At 41.9% G+C, this 27,188-nt stretch overlaps 1 protein-coding gene and 1 long non-coding RNA gene across 11 annotated transcripts in view; one reads left to right on the plus strand and one right to left on the minus strand.

Moving 5' to 3' along the window:
- The window catches only part of WDR20 (WD repeat domain 20), a 67,635-nt gene extending 61,728 nt beyond the window's left edge, over nucleotides 1-5,907 (minus strand). For 7 of the 10 annotated variants that reach the window (XR_002123625.1, XR_002123626.1, XM_019639331.1 and 4 more), the window contains exon 1: nucleotides 5,591-5,901. Coding sequence is in view for 8 of the 10 variants with exons in the window: in XM_019639331.1 (XP_019494876.1) it covers nucleotides 5,591-5,839 (249 nt within the window). In the remaining 2 variants the exon portion in view is untranslated. Of the gene's footprint in view, nucleotides 1-5,590 lie in introns of all 10 variants that reach the window. The other 3 variants (XM_019639323.1, XM_019639319.1, XM_019639318.1) reach the window with 1 other exon arrangement.
- Nucleotides 5,908-6,039: 132 nt separating this feature from the next.
- Nucleotides 6,040-27,188, plus strand: part of LOC109380980 (uncharacterized) — a 40,847-nt gene continuing 19,698 nt past the window's right edge. The window contains exon 1 of the long non-coding RNA XR_002123592.1: nucleotides 6,040-6,469. This is a non-coding gene — a long non-coding RNA (uncharacterized LOC109380980). The remainder of the gene's footprint in view (nucleotides 6,470-27,188) is intronic.

Below are 27,188 nucleotides of genomic sequence, written 5' to 3' on the forward strand. Positions count from 1 at the left end.
TTTTTAATTTAAGCATTCACTATGTTGTTCGATTACACCTTGTACCTTATACTCTATTAGGAAAAATTGATGCCAAATGTTTAGAGCAGCGGTTCTCAACCTGTGGGTCGCGACCCCTTTGGGGGTTGAACGACTCTTTCACAGGGGTCGCCTTAGACCATCTGAAAACAAAAAGATATTTACATTATGATTCATAACAGTAGCAAAATTATAGTGACAGAGTAGCAACGAAAATAATTTTATGGTTGGGGGTCACCACAACATGAGGAACTGTATTAAGGGGTTGTGGCATTAGGAAGGTTGAGAACCGCTGGTTTAGAGGGTAAGGTCAATTGTCACTGATATTCTCAGACAATTTAAAATGTACTGAAAATTAAACCTCAGAATGTCTATCAATTAAAGTTATTTCTATTTTTGATGTCTACTCTTAAATAACCAAGTAGGACCACATTTTATATTTCTACACCAACTAACCTCATTGAAATATAAATAAAATTGTTCTCTAAGACATCAAATACCAAACTACAAGACCTTTCACATTTATTTTTAAAAGAAGGTTGTTTAGGCATACAGCCAAACCAGTCAGTGACAAAAATCCACTAACTATGTTTTGATTCTTGCTCAGGTTTTCTACCAGAGCACAACAAACGCTTAAATAAATTAAGTCACTAGATGAACTCAATGATAATAAATCTAGGTGACAAGTTTCTGAAGGGCAGAGACTCTGTCTCCACCCAGCATCTAGAACAGCACCTCATATTTGGTAGGCGTGCCCCATAAATATTTGCTGGAAGAATGACATTCATGACTATCCCGTGGATTTCACCGACATGTTCTGGGAGATTCTGGCCATTGCTAATATCCACCCATGAAGTCTTTCAAAATCTCATCACCATACTCTGCTTCAAGGTGAACAGAACCAAGGTATCATATGAAAGTTTCTCAAGCCTACTGTAATTGGTAAGTTAAGATGCTTTCCCTCAGTTATAAGATTCTATAGTCAAATAACTGGATCTTTATTAATATTTCAGAAGTGATTAAGTAGCCCTTAATGGAAAAATACAGATTTCCATTCAATTCCATGTACAATTAAGTACAAAATTTCTCAAAGTAAATTTGATATAGACTTCTATGCTTCTTTCTAAACTATAAATGGGGAGCAGAGAGGTGTGGAAATTACAAATGGGGAAAAAGGTGTGAATATGACCTTCTAAGGAGCAGTCCAGTATCTAAAACTTGCCTGTGGAAAAAAAACCTTTAAAAGGCCTATAGTTCGCCCTCCCACACAAAGCATGAATTCCTTAGTCGCCAACAGGTGGTCCTGCCGTCCTGCCAAAGACACAGTATTTTCCAGACAGAATACTCATTCTCTCCCAGGCCAACCCATTACCCTCCTGGATAACTCTGGCTCTGAAAATACTTTAGCTAATATTAACGGACTCTTCTTCTGGCCCTGGCTGCATCTCAGCACGGTGAGTACAAAGCTTTTTCTCGCATAAAGACCTAGAATCACAATGTGTTCAACTTGCTTTCACAAACACTCCACTCTCCCCAATTCCCATCCAAGAAGAAGACAATGAGTCTAAGACATGAAGACATCTTCACAACAGAAAGATGACTTTATTTTTATTGAAAAATTATTGAGCATAGAATCACACAACCTTAAGAGTTGAAAAGGCTTTGGAAAGCCATCTAATTCTACTTCTCGTTTATTGTAGGAGTTGCTTCAATAACATCTCTGGGCAGCACATTTGTGGCCTGGAATCTTAAGATGGGGGAGGGAGTAAGGCTCTTTGACTTGAATGTCAAGTAATTCTGAGTGCACATAGTTTAAAAAAGTTGTTAGTTGGTACACAGCTCCGGTAAGCAGCACGGTTGGACAGAATAGATCAAAAGTGATCTGCCACTGGGTTCCTTTCCATCACTTCCCTGTCTCTTGCTGCATAATTTCCCAGTTGCAAGAAAGCTAAATTTGTAACCTACTAACAATAATTTTAAATGTTTTAAAAAAGATTTGAGCTACTAAAAATACCTATTACTTTGGGGCCCGAAATTGAATAGGTTTTTCAGCTTCTAAAGATCTTTTTAAAGTATGACATAGATAGACATGGGTGTTTATTCAATCATTTACTCAACAAATAAATAGTAAGGGCCTACTCTGTGCTGGACACTGCTGGGCAGTAGGAAGACAGAGAAAGCAGAAAAGACATGGTCCCTGTTCTAAGGGAGCTTTGTTTATAGAAGAGACGGTCACCCAGAGAATCACAAAGTTTAAAAAGTGCTAGAAAGGCAAAGTACAGGATGCTATGAGAACATGTAATAGAGAAAACAACTGATCTAGCCTGGGAATTCAAAGAAGAATTTGCTGGGGAAGTGATGTTTCAGCTGAGATCTGAATGGTGGCCATTCACATTTATGTTAAAACAGGTCTCCATAAAATGAAAGGGTAAATCCAATAATCCCAGCTATCTTTGGCATCTTTATCCGAAAACAACCTCTTTTTTAAAAAGAGGAAAGCGAAGTATGCTCTAAAGAGGCTTGAAAGCTAGCAGGTGAATGTCCTTTGGGGGAGCAGGAGGGTCTTGCTCATCTCTGGAAACCCCATATCACCTTGCCTAGTAAAAATTATCATAACAGTCACTCAAATCTTTGTTGAAATTATTAGTATCAGTATTAAATCAATGTTCACATGATCTTTAGTTAAGCAAAATAAATTCACAAAATTACATCTCCTCACAGAAGAAACTTCATTCCAAACTTTGATTGTGAAAAGATGCTTTCATCTACGTTACAGGAGTGCCATCAAGATGCAGTGAGATAATATATGCAGAATGCTGGGATAAATTCTGAAATGCTTAGAGTAGATGGCATCTGTATAACCAAAAATCTTGATCCATCTCTTATTAAGACAGGTCTTTATAAGTTGTGCTTCATTTTCCTACCATGAGAAAACACTGTAACACAGGTTTGCACATGCTCTCTAGCCTTGGTTTTCTCTGCGAGGGTGAGACTGCATAAACTCTGAGGTCCCTTTGAGCTCTAGAAACTGACCTGTAAATGTTTTAAAAGGGCCAAGATTACTCTCCTGGGATTAGACTTAGACTACCTCCCCATTTACTCCACTCCCCCATGACTCCATACTTCCTCTCTCAGGAATGGCAGCACAGAGTTCATGATTTCAGTTTTTTAAGAGGCCTATTCTCACTCATTTTACATGCAGATTTAAGTTGCATATATTCATCCAAATTTGATCTTCTGAATGATCTGAAAAACTGTTGTAAAACAGTTTATATGCTCCTCCCAAAAAACTGAAGAAAATAGTCGAAATGACCAATTGTCAAAAACTGATTTATAATGCCTAACCCCAAAAAGTAAATTTTGGTTTCTGATTAAGGAAAATTATGTGCTCTGTTTTAATATCAGAAAACAGAGTCACCAAAACAATCACTTATACTCAAAAATAATAAATAAACCAATTCATTCATGGGGGAAAAAAATGTTTTAGTTACAATGGCTAGAAAAGAGTTGACATGTCCGCCATATAATGCAAATGTATCTATAAGATATTACACATGAAAATGAAATTTCACCAAAAAAATTAAAGTGCTCAAATAAATTACGCAACTAAAGGCAAATTTACATGTTTAAGATTCTGTCTTGTTCAAAATAATTTTTTGGTGTAGTTTTGAAAGTCCCCCCTAAGTTTTACCCTTCACTGACAGCATCCCACTAAAGGAGAACATTGTTGTGATGCTTTCAGGCAAGGGGCCTGTTTTTATGATGCAAACCAGGGCTGCCAGATCCAGATAAGGTTTGCTATTGGAATGCTCCAGAAATAATATACTTCCAAAGAAAACTTTTTTTAAAAAATGGTGACGCCTACACTAGTAGTTACTAGTAAATTTAGTTTTTAAGCACTTTTTAAAATTTTTTATATAAATAAAATTTAATAACTTAAAATTCTAAACTTATTTCCAGAGAAAAAGCTGATTCTTTCAGTCCTGGCACCAATGTCAAGATAGCAGCTTCTTGTTTGACAGTTACTCTTAATGCTTATTTTAACTATATTTTACATCTACTGTTTCAGGGCTTTCAAGTTCATTACAGTCATTATATTATAAATTACAACGTGTGTACTGCAGCATTTCTCTTTTTAAAGAGGTACAGGAAGAAATTAAATAACCTGTCCAAGGTCACCCAACAAGTCAGTGACAAAGTTGGGAGTAGGACTAAAACTTCAGCTCCTAGACTAATGACTTCACACTTCCCAGTTCCAAAAGAGAAAAAAGTAAAGAGATGTAGTACTTTCAGTAACAAAGCAACGTACCTCAAAGACAGTGCGTGGTACACTTATCACAAACAATAACAAAAAGATTCACCTTGAACAAATGAGACAACTTGCTACATTTAGATACCACTGTCATTCCCTAGTTTTTTTAACCAAGCAAAAATGAACTCTTCTGGCTATTAAAATTTAGAGAATATTCACTCTTCAATATGTACAATTTATTTTTACACTAACCGAACATTTATAAATTAATCTGTTACCACTTTTTCCCACGGCTAGGTGCTGTGGAGTACATTAATTTCCTCACTCTTCCAAGAGTCAAGTCAAAGACCACATATCTCAAAAGCAGTTCTCAATGAGAACAAGGTTATGTTGCCAATGAAAGAAAAGCTCTAATAAGTTGCTTCTTTTAGAGATTATTTTTAAAGGATGATTACATGCTTCACAGGATTACTGTTAAGTCGCCCTCCAAGAATGGTTCTTGTAAAGTAGCTTTTAAGGCACAGCCCTCCCTGTTTGGGACATAGTCTGACTTGTTGGACAAGACTGATCTGGGCACGCTCACACAGAGCCCTTATGAACCACCGTAGTTCACTGAAAACATCATTTCGACCTCACAACTGTGGTAAACAACCCTTCCATAACTACAAGGGACAAGATGACCCTCTTTAACAACCTCTCAGAAGGTTCCCCCGGCAGAGACAGCGACAGCAGTCCTCCCTCGGGTGCTTTTGCAAATAGCGTGTTAACACTAGCAGACAGGCTCCTAGGAAGTGTCAGTGCGGCAGCAGGTGGAGTAGCCCTCCGTGCCGAGCAGGTCCTTTCTGACCTAGCCTCAAGCCCTCCGCTTCCCAGCCCGGGTTCCGCCTTACAGACCTTCCCAAGCTGCCTGTTCTCTAACCCAGAGCAAGACTCTCAACCCTCCGAGGAGGCGAGGCAATCTAAGCAGACTAGACAGCCACCCCACCTCTTCCGGGGACTCGCAGGCCCGCTCCCTGCCCGTGTCAGAGCCCGACGGACCCTGCCAGAGGAGAGACAGAAGGCCCCTCCTGGGGCCTCCCACGCGGAACCCCGCACCCCACGGTCCCTTTCCACCGCCCCCATCCCTTCGAAACGCCACCGCCACCACCCGGCTCACTCTCGAATCCCCCTTTCCCAGGAGCACCCCAGTGGAGTTACCGGCCCACTCAAAAGTAAGAGCGACGGCCACCCCTATCGGTCACCCTGGTCCCCGCTGTCACCGCCCTGCTCCCGGCCTCCGCCCACGCCGCTGGGTGGCCCCGGTGACGCCCGGGTCGGTACCTTGCGGACCCCCTTGTAGATATAGAAGTAGAGCTCCCGGCCCACATTGAAGCAGAGGCGGTCGCCGTTGCCAGACTGGTCGTTGAGGTTTACGAAGGAGACGCGGACAGGGTTGGATCCCTGCGAGTTGAAGGGCACCCGGTTGGGCCGGCTGTACTCCGAGTGCGGCAGCAGCTTGTACAGACCTTCCCGGGTGGTGAATTGGGTCTTAATCTCGTTCATCTCCTTCCCTCCTCCCTCCGTCGCCATCTTGGAAAGCAGCGTTCATCCTGCCCTAAGTGCCCGGATCACGCCCACCGCGCAGGCGCCGTCCCGGGCTCTCGCTCTCCCCCCGCCTCTTCCCCCTGGCCCCTCCCACTCGTGAGCCGGCCCAGCAGAGGCTGGCCGAGGGGAAGGGGCGGGCTTGTTTACGGCTTGAATGCGCAGGCGTGCTCACCTGGCGCGTTCCTCGCCGCGGGGCATCCGCAGGCTCCTCCTCTGGGCGCGGCCTGCGGCTACCCTGCGGCGGCGCAGGTGCGGCCGGCTCCGCCTGGGGGCGGGCTGGTCGTGTGGCTGCCTCCTCCGCCGGACGGGGACGAGCTGGTAGGGGGACGCGGTGGTCGGGAACGCTGAGGTGAACTCGGGGCGGCCTTCTCAGCTGCCTGCGGCCCTGTCCTGAGGGGCCCCAGGAGCCAGAGGAGCAAAGAAAGAGCCTCCTCTGCCGCTGCCCTCTTCGGAGTCGGCACGTGGGGTACCGTGAGCAGAGCGCGGAGACCCCGTGTTCTCCCTTCGGGAGGGTGCAGGAGCGCCCGGAGGCTGCGAGGGGCGGGTTCTCCCTCCCCTGGGGCCTCCCCTCGGCCACCCGGCACGACCGTCTGGATCCCCTCTGCACCTCCATAGGTCAGTTTCTGAAAAGGTACCGCAACACCTTAGTTTTCCGCTTCACCATTTTTTTTAGGCGGGGTGGAGGGAGAGGAATAGAGTATATACACACACACACAGAGGATATGTGTTTTCAGGTTAAATATCTGAACACCTATTATAGTGAGCATTGGCTAGTTTTAAGGAAAGTAGGTTGTGTGAGCACTTCTTAAATTTGCCTTCACCAGGTGTTTAGAGAAAAGGGGGAGGGGACGAGAATGGCTTTGGGAACCGGAGACTGAATCTAAGCAGGATTCACTTCTCTTGCTCAGTCTTTTATTAAGAGCCCTTAATAAAATTAGAGACCATCGATTAAAAAAAAAAAGACTCAAGTGGAATCAGCGAAACTGTTTACTAGGCGTAGTTGTATGCACATACTGTGTCTAGATAAAAATATAAGGACAGGCGCACGTTGTTGAAGATTAAACAATTACCACCTTGTACCTGATTTGCTTGGCACGTTGCACTAGAATCAGAAAGGTTCTGTTGTGACAGGAACATTCTGATAGAATTCTGGGTGGGGGGGAGTGGAGGGCGAGGCATCCAACATTTGTTACACTAAGAATGAACTATTTCTTCAAGTTCAAATCATAGCTGGAGGGTCACAAAGCCTGGAGGGAGGTAAGTTCTAAAAGAAGAAGAGCCCAGATCATAAACATCTTATGTATTACAAAGCAGGTAGATGCCAGGGGAAACTCTACCAATGATGTAATAATGCATTTGCCATTAACAGCCTGTCTCCTTTGTGCGTGTTGGCAAAAAAGCAGGAGAGTCAAATCCTGCTTAATAGATCCCTAAATATTTAAATTTTTATTGTTTTGATGCTATTTGCATTTATCTAAAAGTCAAATAGATATCAGAACTTTTTAAATACCAATACCGGATGCCTTCTGTGGTCACCATGGATTTATCCCAATTTTCTATAGTGATTTAACATTGAAAATAGGTATTTATGGTGACCACCTCCGGGATAGTGACATCCTGAATCATCTAAAAATAATTCAGCTGCGTTCCCTAGTTATCAAGGAGGAAAAAGGCATAATAATACTTTCTGGAGGAAAAAATAACTCAGCAAGCGAAACTTAATACAAAAACATTTTATTAGCCCTCAACCACAACTTTCAATTACCCATAATACCTGTATACCTCAAGCATTCTATTAAAGTTGTATTCTAAATAAATTCAACATATTTGATTGTGATCACGATAATAATAGGCTGTTCACTTTGTCCCATCCAAAGCCTGTGGATAATCTGTATTCTTAATACTTTTTCTCTTGTAATTTTTTTCCTCACAGTCAAGGATTCAGTAAATAACACCTGAATTTATATAATTGGGCCTGATCTGAAGTTCACTTCTGATTTTCAGTTTCAAACCAGGCATTTCTAATTGGATTTGTGTCTCAAATTCATCATTCTCTAAACCTTATCAGTTCTCTTTCCTTTACTTCAAACTTGAACCATTATAAAATGGCTTTATGAATGATTTCCTTAATTTCACTTTTCTCTCAACTTTGCTCCTATAAACAACTTCCAAAATAATTTTCTTAAAACAATACTTTAGACATATATTCTCTTGCCCAAAAACTGTCAGTGACTCGCAATATTCATATTATTTAAGTTATACACCAAGCAACTCTTAGCCTGTTCTTAAGTATTGCATAAATTCCACATTCCAGACTGTCCTGCTGTCACCCTTAGCTCTTTCTTTTGCTTGTAAAGAGCCTTCTTTCCTTTGCTTTCCCCTTCATAGCCTGTTCCTCAAGAACTAGTTTAAGTCCCATCTTCACTAAGCCTTTCCCAAGCCGTGGATGATAAAACCATGTTTAAAACCAAGGATTCTCAATTCCCAGTTCATTGCTGGCTTCAGAGAGTGTTTGAACTCCTTGTAATTATGTTCAAAATTGTGTGTACATGTTCATTGGATCATGGGAGTTTATAGCTTTCATCAGATTTTCAAAGAGGTGTGACTACCTTCCCGCCAAATTTAAAAATTACCGCTCTAAACTTCAGTGGCACTTCTCCGAGCTTTCATTTGTCCTGTGTAATATTCTAAAACATTATCTTCTTTTAGTATTTGTCAGCATATGCTAATTGTCTTGTATTGACATTTGTCTTTTAGTATGTATATGCTGCCTTTCAACCGGAGTAGATGCACACTCAAGGACATGAGGGACTTCGTTAAAATTCTTTGTATCCTCAAATATTTATTTGAGTGCCCACATGTGCCACTCTATTCTAGCCTTTGGGACGCATCAACAAACAAAAATCCCTCAGTCATGGAGTCTGTATTACAAGAAAACAGAGGATAAATAGTAAACAAGTAAACCGACTAGCTTTTGTGCTAGGAAAAGAAGCAGAGTAAGATAAGAGGGTTGCTTGGGAGTGTGTTGAGTGGTTTGCAGTTTAAAATATGGTGGTCAAGATAAGTCTCATTGAGAAGATGGCATTTCAGCAAAGACTTGAAAGAGGTGAGGGAGTGGGCCATCGGCAGATCTGGGGAAATAGCCCACCAAGCAGAGGAAAAGCTATGGCAGAGCCCCCAGGGCAGGAGTGTGCCTACCTAGCATGTTCAAGGAACAGCAAGTCGGCCAGTGTGGCTGGAGCAGAGTGAGCCAGAACTCCATTGCAGGGTTTAAGAAACCGTTTATTTGCTGGTTTGAGGGTAGACACGGGAAGCTAGAGCGGTGGGGGTGGGNAGGGTGGGGGAGTCACTTTGGAGGCTAACTGTAGCAATCCAGGCCAAAGGCATTGGAGGCTTGAACTAGGTGTGGTGGCAGCTGAGATTGAGAGACGTTGGAGAACACTAGGCGTATTCCGAAGGTAAAGCCAGCAGGATTTACCAGCAGATTAGATGGGGCTTGTGGGAGAAATGGAGGAGTCAGAAATGACTCCAAAGTGGGCATAAGCAACTGGAGGACGGGAATGCTACTCCATTAACTGAGTTGAGAAGAGTGGAGCAGAGCAGGATTTGAAAGGAAGATCGGGAGTTCAGTTTTGAACGTGACGGTGTGAGATGTCGATTAGGCAGTTAGAGGAAATGTCCAGGAGGCAGTAGCATAATCAAGTCTGCAGAGAAGCCTGAACTGCCCACATGTGTTTGACAGGCGTTAGCCAATAGATGTGTTTAAAGCCTGGATACCATCATCAAGGGAGTGAGTGTGAACAGTGGGACAATTTAGGAGATTGGGGACAAGAGCATACCAATATTTGGCAGATTAATACATAAAGAGTATTCACTTTAGGTCAAACTTGTCATTGTTTTTCAGATTCAGAGATTAATCCATTAAGATGGTGAAAAGCATGTTTGTTCTTTAAACTTTGAGGAGAATGAGTTCGCCACAATGACATGCTAAAGAGAAACAGGCATAGGTGGGTATCTTTAGGATATTGAAAATCTTTACTGACTCACTGTGTGAAGTAACCAATCTCAGATTTCTCTTACTGGATGAGCTTGTTCTATCACTACGTTAGGATTTGGTACTTGCTTATAAGACCATATGGGCCTTGAAAACAAGCTTGGAAAACATCCCATAACACAGTGTCCTTCACACAGCACTCCTTTTGCCTCACATTTGCAGGATGGTAAAGATGACGCACCATCAGAGTTGTTCAGCTAACATGTTTTTAGATACAAATTGATCATGTACAATGCATCTCATTCCTTCTTAAATAATCATTAAGTGGATGCAGTACTTAGTATTTCACACATATCATGAAATATATGTGTTTTTTAAAGATCTCTGAAGGTCTTCAAACCCGGCACATTTCATGAGAGCCCACTATGTGGACCTCGTGCTAAGCGCTTACACGTGCTCCTTTCCATGTCCAGACTTATAAAGTAGGGACCATTATCCTCTTTTTACAAATGAGAAAGCTACGTGTCAGAGTAATGAAAGGACTTGTCTAAGTTACTCCCCTAGAGCTAGGTATTAGCAGAAACAAAATTTAAATTCAGGTCTCAAAAAGGAAACATCTTGGAGTAAAAATTTTTTTAATATTTATTTTTAAATGATACATTACCAAAAGGGGAAGAATAGAAATTCAAGTGAAGAAAATGTATTTTTTTAATAAAATTCCTTTTTTTTAAACGCAAATCTAGAAGAGACCCACAGAATGGGAGAAAATATTTGCAAATCATATGCCTGATAAGGTACTCTATGTAGAAGCTATAAAGAACTCCTACAACTCAAAAAACAAATAACCTAATTTTAAAATGGGCAAAGGATGTAAACAGACATTTGTCCAAAGAAGATACACAAATAGCCAATAAACACATGAAAAGATGCTCAACATCATTGTCATCAGAGAAATGCAAAGCAAAACCACCATGCGATGCCACTTCACACCCACTAGGACAAGTGGTGAGGATGTGGAGAAATTCCAACCCTCTTCTACTGCTCGTAGGAATGTTAAACAGTGCAGCCACTTTGGAAAATAGCCTGGCATTCCTCAGATGTTTCAACAGTTATCATATGACCCAGCAATTCCACTCCCAGGTATACACCCAAGAAAAATAAAACATGTCCACACAAAAGCTTATACATGAATGTTCACAGCAGCATTACTCATAATAGCCAGAAAGGAGAAACCACCCAAATGTCCATCACATTTGGATGAACAAATGGGGTCTGTCCACACAATGGAACATTATTCAGTCATGAAAATGAAGTACTGACACATGCTACAACATGGATAAACCGTGAAAACACCATGCCAAATTAAAGAAGGCAGACACAGAAGGTCACATGTATGATTCCATTTATATGAACTGTCAAGAATAGTCAAATCTGGGGGCGGCTCGTTAGCTCAGTTGGTTAGAGTACAGTGCTCGTAACACCAAGGTTCCTGGTTCGATCCCCACATGGGCCACTAAGCTGTGCCCTCCACTACTAGATTTAAATGACTACTTGACTTGGAGCTGATGGGTCCTGGAAAAACACACTGTTCCCCACTAAAAAAAATCTTTGGAGAAAAAAAAAAAGGAACAGGCAAATCTGTAGAGACAGAACATAGGCTAGGGGTTCCCTGGAGATGATAGGGTGGATTGGGGAGGAAGAGTGACTGCTAAGGGGTAAAGAGTTTCTTTAGCAGGTGACAAAAATGTTCTAATACTGATTGTATGGATAGTTGCACAATTCTAAATATACCGAATTATTTTTAAAAGCCATTGAATTATACAATTTAAATGGGTGAATTGTATGTGCTGTTAAATCAGAACTAGAGCAAATTCTGTACAGTGCCCAATTTATCCCTCAAACAGCTACTAAATTATTAGGAATAGTAAATACTAGGTCGTTTGGACTTACCTAGTAAATGAAACTATTAGGTACTTTCTTTTTTGGTCTTAGGGTGACATGAAGAAATTACTGAGATGCTAAGGGCTCTGAGACCCAAACAGTCTGGGAGTCTCTGCTACAAGCTGTGAACCTCCCTCGGCTTCCAAGTTATACCTGCATTTTTATCTCTAGCTAAACCCTTTCTTACATGTTTCTTCTCGGATCAAAGGAAGAGGTATCTCTTCTTTTCAAAACCAGTGTCTCCTCCATGCTCTTGTAATAAGTCCCTGTGGTCTCCTCTAGGACACTGTGCCTCAGCAGTGACTTACCAGGTCCCTTGGGCAAACTCCCACACTACACTGCCTCCCCCCATGCCGTGTAGACAAGCTGAGCAAGGAATAGTGGCAGCAAAGAGGGAAGGGGGGGTGGGGAGTAGGGCCAGTTCTGCTTGACAGTGTGGCAGTCACGCTGGTGGTTGTCAACAGAAATGCTCTCTTTCTCCAATTAAAAGCAGAGCACCTCTACCTACTGCCCCATCTCTCGTGTCCCAGCCTTAAGATTCACAGCTGTGTCCCACGCCCTCCTAGAAATACAGCTGCATGTGCTGTTTTAATTGTCTTAGACTCTAGGGTTAAGACAGAAGTGTGGATTCCAAACCATGGTGATGAAGGTAGAAAATGAGAGAATCAGTTGTCACAAGGCCATGACATTCTTCACTAACCGATGCAGAACCAGTTGAATTTTAGAGTATGCTTAGAACTGCACCCGAATTAGGACAGCCCTTTTTGTAGACAGAGCTTGTGCTGGCTTTGTGTTTCATCGTTAACCTCCAGTTATCGGCTCAATGACAGCCTGTTCACGCAGCCCAGTAAATATTGTAGGTTCTCTGCTTAGAGATTATGGCGGGGACGTTCCAGCTTAATAGCCTCCACACAATTTCTGACTTAGGTTCTGAGAACCTCAAACAGGAAAGAGAGCAAAGGAGACTGAGGAAAAGAGTTGGTATGCTGTGTGTAAAGAAAAAGGTGTCATGCTGCTTACACCACGAGAAGCACAGTACTTTGCTTTCTCTGGAGAGCCTGCCTCGTCAACACTGCAGTAAAGCTGGGTGACTTCTAGCGTAGGCTTCTGTGAAGCAGTGTGGGGGCCTGCGACAGGAAGCGAGATGCACGTGTTAACTGAAAAACCCATTAGGAGTTACTACTGGGAAAAGTAAAAATACAGCTTATATTAAAAAGCTCTAGTCTAGGACAGGGTAGGGAGGACTCTCCGGAAGATTCTTTCAGAAGGAGAAGGTTTCTCCTTCAGCCCAGGTAGGCTCTGAGTTCATTGAGGGCGGAACCATTCTTTCTAACCCTCAGAATTAGGAGAATCCCTCGCCTATCAGAAAGCACGTGGTCCATGCTTAACACACACGGAGCTGACTTTCTAGTTTTCTCCTTTTCCATCTTTCTCATATTTTAATCTTTTTCTCTCTCTCTTCCTGGTGTTTCCATTTCTCCATGCTCCCTTCCTGAGCTGTAGGACTTGTAGTTCCTCATACCTGTCACACCTGTGCCTTCGTGCCTTTGCATAATGAGCTAGAGTCCCTTTCCCGCTCTGGTCATCCGAGGGGATAGAATGCTGCCTCGTCCTTTGACCCTTAACTGGAAAGTCACCCCTGCTTGGTGCGCTCATTACTCTGCCTGTTCATCCCTCACGTTTCAACTTCAAGGCTGCTTTCTCAGAGAGGCTTCCCCAAACACGCAGATCTGAACGATGTCACTATTATTTTCTCAGCATTGTTTTCTTCATAGCACTTACCACAGTTTCTGATAATGTATTCATTACATATCCACACATAGTTCTGTGTTTACCCCAGGAGCACCTGCCTCCCCCAGTAAGCTCTTTGAGAACAGGGATCCTGTCTTTTCTGTTTGGTATTTTGTATCTTCACCGGGGCAGACCTTCAGTAGGTGCTCAGCATACACCTGCCCAGTGACTGGCTCCCCTCCTCTGAGAAGCACCCACAAGCTTTGAGCACTTGACGTTAATACTTAACTTCACTATGGCATCAGTTACATGGCTGCCTCATTTCCCCGGATTGTTGGATTGTTAGGACCGCATGATTGCAGCCCACATACTTGAAAACATGCTCGTTCCTGCTTTCTTTTCTCATACCTTACCCCTGAAGTCAAACTCTGCTGTAAGGTCACAGCGCCGTGCTTACAGATAGCACTGCTTCAGTTTTGGGGGGTTGGGGGGCTCCACCCCTTGTTTTATGTATTTGGTTCTCAGGTAAGTACTTAGCATGCCCATTGTTCAGTCCCTTCCTTAGTCCCAGCTCGGTCCAATTCCCTCTCCCCAAAACACAAAACACTGTCCTAGTTTTTATTTAGGGTCACATTTCAGTTTAGCTGGATAGCATATTGAATTTGCTGGAGAGGTTTTTAACAGCATAAGAATTCTCAACTGGATATTTATTGTGGCTCCAGATCTGTTTATTGGGATAAGAAAAGGTTATGAATTTGGGCACTGAACAACTTATTTTTCTCTTGACCATATCTTTCTCACATAGAACAATGCTTCATAGGTAATTGGTGCTCAGTCACTGTTGAGTGGATTGAGCATGTACCAAAAAAAGAGTACCGGGCTTAAGGTCAAAAGCCGTGACATGCGTTCTGCTCATGAGCGCATCATTCCGTGTTGTGTTGGAGTGCCAGCCAGTGCAGCAAGTGGAAGCTCAATGTGAGATGATTATCTATGAGCATATGTTGGAAACCTAAGAGGATCGACTGAAACACTCTTAAGGAACAACAAGATAGCATAATAGGGTAGGAGGTTATAAAATTAATATTCAAACATCAGTAACTTTCTCCTGGAAAATAGGAACTAATTTAAAATCAACACAAAAAAATCACACTCACAATAACAAAATAAGAGATAGGAATAAACTTACGGTTGCCAGTACCCATCACACAGCGAAGTAGGAGCCTGTACTCTCGTGGACTGCAGTGTGAATGGCGCCTGCGGGGCTGGAGCTGCACAATGTCTCTGAACACACGTAGTTTTCAGAAACTACTTGAACAATGCTGTAAAACTCTATGAAGAAACTCAATAAAATAACTAAGTGAAAAAACCTTGTTCTTGAGTAAGAAGACTCAGCATTGTAAAAAATGCCAGTTCTTTCCGAAGCAATGTATAAACAGGGCAATCCAAATCTAAAGCAATAGAATTTTCTTGGAACTTGCTGAAATTAGTGAACAGTCAAAAAGACAAATACTGTATGATATCTCTTAATAGGTGGACTCTAAAAAGAACTGAACTCAAAAAACCAGAGTGGGATGGTGGTTACCACGTCTGGGGCAACAGGAGAGATGTTATTTAAGGGTATATAATTGCAACTAATAAAAAAAAAAGTACAATGATTATAGACAACAAAACTGTGTTAGGAGTATTAAACCTGCTAAAAGAATAGATATTAATTGTTCCTGCCACTAGAAAAAGATGATAATTACGTTATGTGACAAATGTTAGCTACCGCTATGATGGCAATCATATTGCAATATAAATGTATCCCAGAAAAAAAAGAACTTGTTGAAATTATTCTAAATTTCATTTGGGAGAATAAATATTTAAGAATCATTATGGAAAATTCTGAAAAAGAAGTAATGTTGGAGGAAGACTTGTCTCCCAAATATTGATATGTATTATAAAACCTCTTTATTTTAAATATCAATGGACTATGATGGAGTACAGAATTAGACCCCAGTAAAAATGAGCATATGCTAAAGATGGCGGGGTTAATTGAATAAAAAGTATGAAACAATTAGCTATTTATAGTAAAATAAATATAGGCTCCTACTTTCCTCCTCATTCCAAAATAAACTCCAGATGGATCAAAGATTTAAATGTAAAAATTAACCATAAGAGTTCAAAAATGAAACTACTTGAATAAGTATATTTGTAATCTTGAAATGGGGAAGGCTTTTCTAAACAGAGCCCAAAACTCAGGAGCCGTAGGATATTTTTACTCTATATCTTGTGTGGCATAAAACACCATTTAAAAAGACAACAAACTTGAAAAAAATATTTGTAACACATATGGCAGGGGAATAACATCCCTCAAAATAAAAATACTTCTCTAAATCAATTAGAAAGGAAAAATAGCCCAGTAATTCACAAAAGACATAAGCAATTCACACAAGCTGCATTGATCATACTTTTTATTTATGACCTCTGAGTTTCCTGTCATGCCTAGGAAGAACTTCCCCACTGCAAGATGCTCAACTTTTCTAGTAATGAAAGAAATGCTAATTAAAGCAAAAAAATTTACTATCACTTTGAAAATATCAATTACTAGTACAAAATTGATAATACTGTTGCCACAGATTTTTGTGTTGGCAAAAGTATTGAGAAACAGGCATTTTTTAATTCCCCACTGATTGGAATGTAAATTGTTGCTATTTGGAGGGCAACTTGATTATCACTGTCGAAGTATTTATTGTAGTTCCATGATTTGACCCAACAACCCAATCCTAGGAATCTGCCCTCACAAAGGTACAAAGTTTATGTGCATAAGGATTTTCACTGAAGCATTGTCCTTAATAGTGAGATACTGGAAATTACCTAAATATAGATCAATAAATTATGGAAATGCCATACACTGCAGCTGTTAAATAAATAATAAACCCATATTACTGAGATGGAATGCTTTCCAAAATACATTAAACGAAAAGCAGTAAGTTGCAGATGAATGTGTATGATACGACCCATTTTTGAAAAGCTGAAACATGCACATATAGGGTATTTTAAGCCCTGCATTTGAGAACTGGCTTCATTATTTCTTCACTTTAGAGAGTAATCTCTCTGAATCTATTTTCTTGTGCCTAAAATTAAAGCATTATATACCTCTTACGTATGTGAAAAGTCTCAAAAAACAAAATGTATATAAATGCTCTTTGTAAATGGAAATACACTGTATAAATATAGGATAATCAAACAAATGTCATTAAATGTAGGTGACTTCCATAATCACCCATATTCTAATAAGGCTTTTAGACCTACAATTGTTCTTTTTGAGCTTAATCTAATAATGTAATGCTTATTATCTTTTTGGTCTGCATAAGCAATTCTTACCGTATTTGCCGGCGTATAAGACGACTGGGCGTATAAGACGACCCCCTAACATTTCCACTCAAAATACAGAGTTTGTTATATACTCGCCGTATAAGACTACCCCCTCTTCCGCACACCTTCCACACACCAAATAAAAGGTAAAACAATATCAGATTTGATTTCAACATTTTAATTTATATTCAAATGCTTATGACATGCAGGAAAACTGTCACAAGGCTGTATGTAATCAAACATATACATAAAACAGTGCAAGTTTATTACCGGTAAACATACCGGTAATTCACTAAAGAAAACACACTCTATAGACTGGTACCGTAGATGCTTCTCAGGAACATAGGCAAGCAGCCCACAACCTAGAGGGACTGTCAATGATAGAAGTAAGATAACAAATAGAGGGAGAGAGCAACTGCCGGGCAAGTCCTTAGCAAGTTTGCTGGCGTGACAGTTTCCCCTTAAAAGCCTTCAAACTCCTCTTCATCATCTGATATTAAAAGTTCATCAACGAAATCTTGGGATACAGTTGCAAGGCAGTCATCATATGGATCTACCAATTCTGCGTCAGATGATGTGGTAAAATCGCATAACAGCAAAATCGCACACAGCCGAGCATACACCCAGCAGCGCTGCTGATGCCTGAACGGTATGTGGAATGAAGTGGGCGGGCATCGGGAGGCCACTATGGCACGGGGCAAGCACTATGGGCAGTCTATCTGAAGTGTACCTGGCGTATTAGACGACCCCCCACTTGGAGGCATATTTTTCAGGGCCAAAAAATCGTCTTATATGCCGGCAAATACAGTAAGTTGTTAGTGGGTAACTGACCCCTTTAAAAAACCCATGAAAGCTTTGAGCCCCATTCTCCAACTCAAATACATACACATACCACATTTTACATCTAACTTTAAGGGTTTCATAAACACTTCTTCAACAAATCCCATGGATTCCTGCTATAAATTCTAGCCTTCAAGATGCATAAAGGGCCAGCCGAGTGGTGCATTAGTTAAGAGTTGGCTTGGGACGCCAGCCCTGAGCAGCAGGGCCACGGTTTGGATCCCACATTAGGGCTAGTGATGCTGCGCCCTCTACAGCTAAGATGGTGAACAACAGCTCGACCTGGAGCTGGGCTGCCATGAGTCTCTGGCATTGGTGTAAGCTGCTGTGTGGCTGCAGTGGGCTGCCATGAGCTACCATGAGCGGCCGGCAGCCAGCAGGAGCTGCTGTGAGCAGCCGGCACCGGTGACTGATATGCTTCACCTGGGAAGAGCGCAATGATAATACCAACATGGGCCAGTGAAGCGACGTCCTCCACAACTAGACTGAAGGACAGAAGGACAGCAACTTGTCTGTTTCACTTCCCCGATTCCCCAATAAAATCTTTTTTAAAAAAAAGATGCATAAAGAAGAGGAAAACATTTCGATGCTGTTACAGATTGACTTATGTCCCCCAAAAGATAAGTTAAAATTCTGACCCCTGGTACCTGTGCACATGATCATATTTGGAAATACGGCCTCTACAAATGTCCTCAAATTAAGATGACACCATTAGGGTGAGCCCTAATCCAACATGACTGATGTCCTTATGAGAAGAAAGATGCACAGACTCGAGGGGAGAGCACCATGTGAGTTAGAGGCTGCAGGGAGAAGCCAGGAACACCCAGGCTCACCAGCCACCACCAGGAACTAGGAGGCTGCAAAGAAGGGGTCAGCCCTGCACATTTCAGACAGAGTGTGGCTTTGCCTGTGCCTTGACTTCAGGCTTCTCGCTTCCAGAACTGTGAGAGAATAAATGTCTGTGTTTTAAGTCATCTCATTTGTGGAACTTTGTTACAGCAGCCCTAAGAAACTAATACAGGTGCACTAGGTAATCAGGTGATTGTAGATATGAAAAATATGCAAATTTGGGGAAAAAGGTGAAATTATCATTATTTGCAAATTATATTGTTTCCTTGGAAAATGCAAGAGAATGAACAGAAAAACTATTAGAAACAATAAGAGAATTCAGTAAGGTAGCTAAGTACAAAATTACAGAAGTCAATATATTTTATATATATAAGCCACAACTAGTTAGCAGATATATATGGAAGGCTCCATTTACAATAGCTATGAATAAGAGAAAAACACCTAGGAATATACTTATAAGAACTGCAAGAACCTTATGGTAAAAAGTTTAAAACACCACAGAAGGAATCAACAACTAAACAAGTGGAAAGGCACAGCATATTCTTGAAAGACTCAACATCATAAAGCTATTAGTTCTCCCTAAATTAATCTATGAATTGAATGTGATTCCATTAAATACTAAACCATGTTTGGAAACTAGACAAGATGATTCCAGAGTTCAAGTGGAAAAAGTAAAAATCAAACAAGAGAAACCATGAAAATTCTAAAAAAGAAATATAAATGGAGAATCAGCTCTATCAAATATTAAAAGACATGACAAAACTAAAGTAAAATAGTATAGTACAGGCTTATGAATAGACAGATCAACAGAACAAGAATTCTGGAAATAAGCCCAAATACACTTCTAAGAATTTTGTTATTTAAAATCTGTAAGTAAAAGACGAATGGTCAATAAATAGGATTAGGACTGGGTAGCCACCTGGGGAAAGAAATTCCAAATGGATGAAAGATTATAAAAATGAAAAAATAATAGAAGCAGCGAGGGAAAACATTTTTAATCTCAGACTGTAGAAGGTATTGCTCAGTGTGACACAAGACTCAGAAGCTATGGAAGAAATTTGACCACATTAAAAAATGTTCCCCCCTCAATACTTGTAGACACTATAGTCCCTACTACCATGATGGCATTTTGGCCCATTCCCAGCCTGGGAAGGGACCTCGCAGGGACCTCTCCCTCCAAAACAAAACAAAAAAGAAAAACAAGGAAATGTATGTTTCAGCACAGGCAATTTTCTTCTACTTCTGCTCCCCTATTCCTAACACCCCCAAACTCAGATGTGGTGGAACTCAGGCTATGCCCAAAGCCCCGCTAACTAGCCACCAATGTAAGAGCAGGCACAGTGGAGGCTGGTAGCCCAGTCAGCCACATCCTGTCAGGGAAAGCAGGAAGCCCTGCAGACGGCTTATGGGGTGGGGGGCCTTGGCCTTGCTCCCCGGCTGTGTGGCCCATGCAACACTGGACGCGCCCTTCTCCACTGCCCCTCTCCCACCTTTATAAATTCTCTGAATCACCTTTGCATAGAAAATAAAAGTGTTAGTTTAAAAAAGAAAAAGGTTTCTGATAAAATGCCTTGAGCAAAATCAACAAATAAGAAACTGGAAAAAGAAAAGAGTTCCTAGAAATCAAAGAAAAACTAACAATCCGGTGGACAAAGGATGTGAGCAAGCACTTGAGGAAACAAATGGCAACGTGTCTCTCAACCATGAAAATATGTCAGTCTCAAACTTAAGAAAAATGTAAATTCAAACAGCAGAGATAAAATATTTTCCACCTTTTTTCAGTCAGAAAGTTTGATAACTGTTTATGAGGTCTGAGGAAACAAATACGCTCATATATTGCTGCTGCTGTAAATTCATACAGGCTCCATATAGAATGAGTTGGCAATAACTAATACAAATCTGAAAAATGTATGTATGCTTAGATCCAGCAATTCCACTTCTTGGAGTTTATCTTACATGTATCCTTGCAAATCTAGATTCCCCATCCTAGCAGAAGCCTGAAAGTTTATTTTCTGGAAAAAGCAAAGCAGAGAGTTTCTGTACAGGGGGCACTAAGCCAAACTAAGGTCGTAAGTAGTATCTTGAAAATGGGGATTAAGTGAGCACATGATCACTGAATTCTGGAATCACCATCCTTTTCTGCCCACTAGGCTCCCAGAACACTGACCCAAACCTATACTCTCCATGCAGAAATGTTAGAAGATTCTTTTCTGGAGAGTGACGATTCCCAAGATATAGGCATGAGTTTCCCTGACAGATGGCCCACGCAGATTACCCTAGAGGGAACCCCAAGGTCTAAAAGCCCTAAAACTGTGTTCTCAGGTCTTCCAAACAGCTTTGTAGTCCCCGACTCTTAATCATAAGCAGACAACCAAGGATTATCCATATATCCAAGAAAAGCCTCTAAATGAGTTTAGAGATCAAAACAAATGAATGGAAACAAAGCAATGTTGGAGAAAAGCTATGCAAGGAGATAAAAAATTTAAAACAAATGCTGATATTGAAAGATAAGTGGATACTGCATCCATGAAACGGAAACAAGATGACATGTTTTATAAGAAACCTGAGAAAATAAAGAAGGCCTCTTGGGTATTAAAAAAAAAGATAGCAGGAATAAAAACACTAGAAGCGGTAGAAGAGAAAAGTGAGACGATCTCCCGAAGGAGCAACAAGACAGGAGTCACAGGAGAATAAGAGGTAAGACGGGGCCACCCTAAGTGGTCTAACATCCAAAGGGAGACGGAAACCGCCCACAGAATAGTCAGAAAAAGGTGCTGAGGGACTGAGGGACGTGAGTTTATAGAGTAAATGAGCCCACCAAGTACCCGGCAACATGCATAAAAGTAAACCCATACTAGGCGCAATACTGTGCAGTTTTGAACGCTTGAAATAGACAAGATCCGACAAGCTTGCAGAGAGAGGAAAGGTCACACAAAGGATCAGAAACCAGAATGGCTTCAGACTTCTTAGCAGCGACACCACGAGCCAGACACAAGCTGGAACGTAAGCTCTGCCTCTGTGTACCTTAGCCTTGTTCCCCACTGATGTATGCCAAGGGTTAGAGGCAGTGCTGGGCCTGTATTAGGTTCTCAATAAAAATCTGTTGAATGAAAGAAAACAATACTTTCAAAATTCTGAGGAAAAGCTTCTTCCAGCCTCTCAGTAAGCCATGCAAAATATCAGTCAAGGGTGGAGGCAGAAAAAAGACATTTTGGGACATGTAAGATCTCAAGCAATTTACCCTCTGTGTACCCTTTCCCAGGAAGCTACAAGAGAGGTTCCACCAAAACGAGAGAATAACCAAAGAAAGGCCAGCAGGACGGGAAGTAGGAGATCTAATGCTGGGGAGGGACACGGAACCCCTAGGAAGATGGTGAAAAGAGCCCAGGCTAACATCTGCGTTAGATGACGGCAGCCAGTTCAGGCTGGAGCGGTCACCGATGCCCACTGCCATGTAATACCATTTGCTAAGAACAGATCGCCCTGGTTATCCTGGCCCAGATTCTCATCTGAACTTAGTCTCTGGCCCGTGTGCTAATGGATTTCCTGCCCTCCCTTCCTTCCCCTGCCACCTGAGTTAACTGAGAGCATTCATGGAAACGATCTGCTTTGACCTACTCCTGAGAGCGGGAGGCAGCACAAGGTGAACTCAGAAGCAGAAGATACAGCAAGTCCCCGTCGTGCTGAGCCTGACCCACACCGCAGTCCAGCCAAACACCCCAACTGTGGTGACCCCCGTGTTTCCCAGCATACTTTCACAACCCTGCTGTGTAAGGTTCCTCAAGACCACCCAGGTGCGGCAATTCGCCCGGAGAACCCAGAACTCAGCAACTAGTTGTACTCAAGGCTTTGCTTTATACAGCGAAAGGACACACAGCAAACTCAGCAAAGGAACAAGGTGATGGGCAAAGTCGAGACGAAACCAGGCGTGAGCCAGGAGTCCTCCCCAGGGGGAGTCACACAGGTCACATCAAATTTGTGACAGCACATGTGAAGTGTGTCAACCAGGGAGGCTCAGTAGAGACAGTATGCAGGGTTTTTATTGGAGGCTGGTCATGGCACCTCTGACTAGCACGTACCAAACTCAGAGTCCCAGAAGGAAAGCAGGTGTTCAACAGAAACCGTATCGTCCACATTTAATGCACACAGGACCACTCATCATTCAGGGGATGGCAGGAGCCCTCCTGAAATCAGGTCCCCAGATGCCAGCCAAGGGCCAGCCTCATAAGCACGCCTTTCTAGGGAGTCCAGTACGGGGCCTGTTGCATGAACTCTCTTCTGCACAATTGCCCAGTGACCAGACCCAGAGGGGCTCCTGTGAACAATTAGGGAAACTGAAGCCGGGCTGACGTACAACCTGCCCTGAGATTGTTTTCCTGGAACCCACTGATCGGATAGTGGCAATACTGCCCTTTCCTCACACAGGTGGGCATGTGCTTACCGTTCGTTTTTGTTTTGTTTTATTTACTGGAAGATACACACCAAGGTGGAAAACCACAAAGGAAAGCAAGGGAAAACAAAACCCATTCTGCCCTTCCCCATGGAAACAGTTGTGATGGGCACATGGCTGCCCAGTTGGACTGCAGTTCTCACCCTCCCCTGAAGTTAAGCATGGCCACGTGACTAAGGTCTTGCTTGTGGAGCCTAAGTAGGAGGGTCTCAGACTTTAGGGGGCCATTTCCATTCCCAGCGGTGCCAGTGACACAACTTCAGCCACACAGATGGCAAAATGCCCTAGTGACCGTGGAAAACAAAGATGTAAGGAATCAGGTTCCCAGAGTGACCAAGTAGAGCAAGACCACCCCACCAACCTGGACTGTTCATGGCAGACTAGCATGTGAGGGAAAGTTCATTTCTTAGTGCAATGTTGAATGTCTTTGTTGCAGCACTTCATCCCTCCCATGCCCCGCAACTAATACAAAACCATTACACAAAAGACAGGACAGTAGCTGCCTTAGGGAGAGGCACACGGCGCTTCTAAGATTTAACCATGTTCTGTTTCTTAACCTAAGTGATGGGTACACTGGTATTGGTTTTAGTTCTATTTTAATCATACGTATATAATTTACATACACTGTTGTGCACGTATATATGTGTGTATGAATCATTCCACAATTTTAAAACAAAAATTAAAAATACAGTAATAATGAAATACCATTTGACCACTGCTATATTGGCAAACATTAAAAAGTTAGATAATATCCAGCATTGGAGAGTGTGTGGCAAAACTAGCATCTTCATAGATTTTGATAGGAACGTAAATTGATGTCAACTTTTTGGAGTATAATTTTACATTATCTATGAAAAATTTAAATGCACAGAACAAATCAAGAAAAAAGACAATGAATTTTTTAAATGGGCAAGACTTCAATAGACACTTCACAAAAGATAACATTCCAGTGGCCAATAATCATATGAAAAGATGTTCAATGTCATCACTCCTCAGGGAAATACAAAATGAAAGCACCTTTACACTCCCACTAGAATAGTTAAAATTAAAAGGACTGAAAAACCAAGTGTTGGTGAGGAAATGGAGCGACTCAAAGTGTAAACTGGTACAACCACTTTGGAAAACGGTTCTGCAGTATCTAAAACTAAGCACATGTATGAGCTCAACACATACCCTGTGACCTCGCAGTTCCTCTCCTGGGTATATATCTAACTAAATGCATACTATATATATATATATATATATATATATATATATATATATACACACACACTACATATACATACATATATATGTATATATCTAAATGAAATTTTAAAAATGTGTACAGAGAATGATGTGATGTGAAAAAAGATGGGCCATTGCTGTCTTTAAAGATGCAAAAGGGCTACGAGGCAAGAAATGTGGGCAGCCTCTACAAGCTAGAAAAGGCAAGAAATAGATTCTCTCCTGGAGCTGCTAGAAAAAGTAGAGACCTGCCGACACCTTGATTTTAGCCCGTGAAACCTGTGTTGAACTCATGACCTCCAGAAATGTAAAATTATACTCTTCTGTTGTCTTAAGTCACCAAGTTTGTGGGGTTTTTTTGCAGCAGCAGCAGCAATGGAAAATTAATATAGATGCATTTGAATTTGAGGTACCTAGAACCAAGTAGAGATCTAGGACAGATCTATATAGTGGTCTGGGATGGAACTACAGATTTGGGAGTCATTAGCACATGATACACACACACACACACACACACACACACACACACACACACACACACGAGTGTCAAAAAAAATGATTACACATTTTAAGAAAGGAAAACACTATTAAAATGGTAAAGAAAAAAATGTACAAAAGTTTTCATAATAGTTTTATTTATAAGAACCAAAACCTGGAAATAGTCAAAATTTCTACCAGCAGTGGAATGGTTAAATAGGTTGTGGTACATGCATACAATTCTGTGGAATAGCACATAGCAATGAAAAATAACTACTGCTACACACAACAACATAGGCGAATCCCACAGACATAACACTGAGCTAAAGTAGCCAGACACAAGAGTACTTATTGTATAATTCCATTTATATGAAGTTCAAAAACAGAACTAATCACGGATGTCAGATTAGTGATTATCTTTGAGGGAGATAACGATTGAGAGGGAACAGGGAGCCTTCTAGGGTGCTGGAGATTCTATATTTTGCCCTGGGTGTGTGCATATGTAAAACTATCAAGCTCTATTCTTAGGATTTTTAGGTGGCTCAGTTGGTTAAGAGCTCGCTCAAGAGTTTGAGCTCTGAGCAACAGCGGTTCGAGTCCAGCCTGAGCTGAGCAGCTGCTGAGCTGCCAACAGGTAGCAGGATGACTCAGCTAAAAAATAAATAAATAAATGAATGAAATGAATGCACAGAGCCCTACTAAAGTCAGGACAAGACAAGAATGTCCATTGTCTCTAATGCCATTTAACATTATACTGGCAGTATTAACCAAAGCAATCAGACAAAAAGAAGAAATTAGGTGTATAAAAATTAGAAAACAGGGCCTGCCAAGTGGCACGATGGTTAAGAACTGACTTGGGACGCCAGAGGGCCCCGGTTTGGATCCCACATATGAGGGCCAGTGACACTGCCCTCTACAACTAGGATGCTGAACAGCAGCTCGACCTGGAGCTGTGCTGCCGTGAGTCGCCGGCGAGGGCGTAGGCTGCAGCCCCTGTGGCAGTGGGTTGCCATGGGCTACCGTGTGTAGCCAGCAGCCAGCATGAGCGGCCAGCAGCCAGCGTGAGCGGCCGTCCAGAAGCCGGCGACTGATCTGCCTCACCCGGGAAGAGCGCAATGATGGTGCCAACTTGGGCCAGTGAAGCAATGTCCTCCACAACTAGACTGAAGAACAAAAAGACAGCAACTTGTCTGTTCCCCTTCCCCCAATTCCCCAACGCTGTTCCCATCCCCCCAATTCCCCAATAAAAATCTTTAAAAAAAAAATTAGAAAACAGGAAGTAAAACTTCCACTATTTGTTGATGATATGATCAAATACTTAGAAAACCCAAGAAAATCAACAAAAAACACTGCTATTAAGAGAACTTAGTGAAGTGATAAAGTATAAAGTTCTCTCCAGAGATCAGAAGGCTTTGTGCACACAAACACACAGGCAGCGTCACGATGATCATCCTCATACTTGTCTTTTTAGGGGCCTGCATGCGCCTTCCCTTGGGTATGTGCTTTGGAGCAGATGGCTGGGTCCCCAGGTTCATGTGTTTACTTGATTGAAACTGTCAGATGGCCCTTGAGAACAGCTGCACCAGTGGACACACCCAGCAGCATCCTCGCCAGTGTTTGCCATGTCCCCTTGAGAATGTGCTTCTGCAAAACTGGAGGCTACACCAAGAAAGAGGAAGACATGGGACCTAGGAAACAGGGATTCTAATAGAGCAAAGTGGTGAAAGGAGTCCCAGGCTGTGAGTAGGTCAAGGCTGACGCAGAAGGCCCAGGCTGCAGGAGGAAGGGTGCCAGGAAGTTAACGGGACCCGCGGCACTCAAGTGTATGGAAAATGTCACGCTGTTAGGTATTTGAAGGATCTGATGGAGACTTTAGGGAAAAGAATTATAAAAAAAAGCAATGCAAACAGATAAATACAAAGCAATTATTAACAGAATAACTGAAAGTTATCCAAAGTGGGGGGCACGTAATGGCACACTCCTCGGCTCATCACTGAGCCGTTCTTTCATATCCTTAATAATGGAAAGACTAATTGTTCATTTAACCAAGATTTATCGTGAACTCTAACAAGAGGATGGGGAAGCAGAAGCAGAAGTTGTTGGTGGTAAAAGCTAAATCTTCATCTGTCATAACAAGAAGTCAATAGTGTTATATCTGTCGGGAATTTTAAAAATAGCTGTACAGGCCTATGATTGGAAACCGCTAAAGGAGTTGAAAGTGGTTGCCTGTGTGTAGAGAGCTGAGGAAGGGGGAGTGAATGGGCAGGGGACTGTTACTTTTCATTATAAGCTTTTTAGAACAATTGTATTTTTTTTGTTTTTAAAGATTTTTTTATTGGGGAATTGGGGGGATGGGAACAGCGCTGGGGAATTGGGGGAAGGGGACCAGACAAGTTGCTGTCCTTTTTTGTTCTTCAGTCTAGTTGTGGAGGACGTTGCTTCACTGGCCCAAGTTGGCACCATCATTG

The sequence above is a fragment of the Hipposideros armiger genome, unplaced genomic scaffold (assembly GCF_001890085.2).
Source record: "Hipposideros armiger isolate ML-2016 unplaced genomic scaffold, ASM189008v1 scaffold_43, whole genome shotgun sequence".
Classification (NCBI taxonomy): Eukaryota; Metazoa; Chordata; class Mammalia; order Chiroptera; family Hipposideridae; genus Hipposideros; species Hipposideros armiger.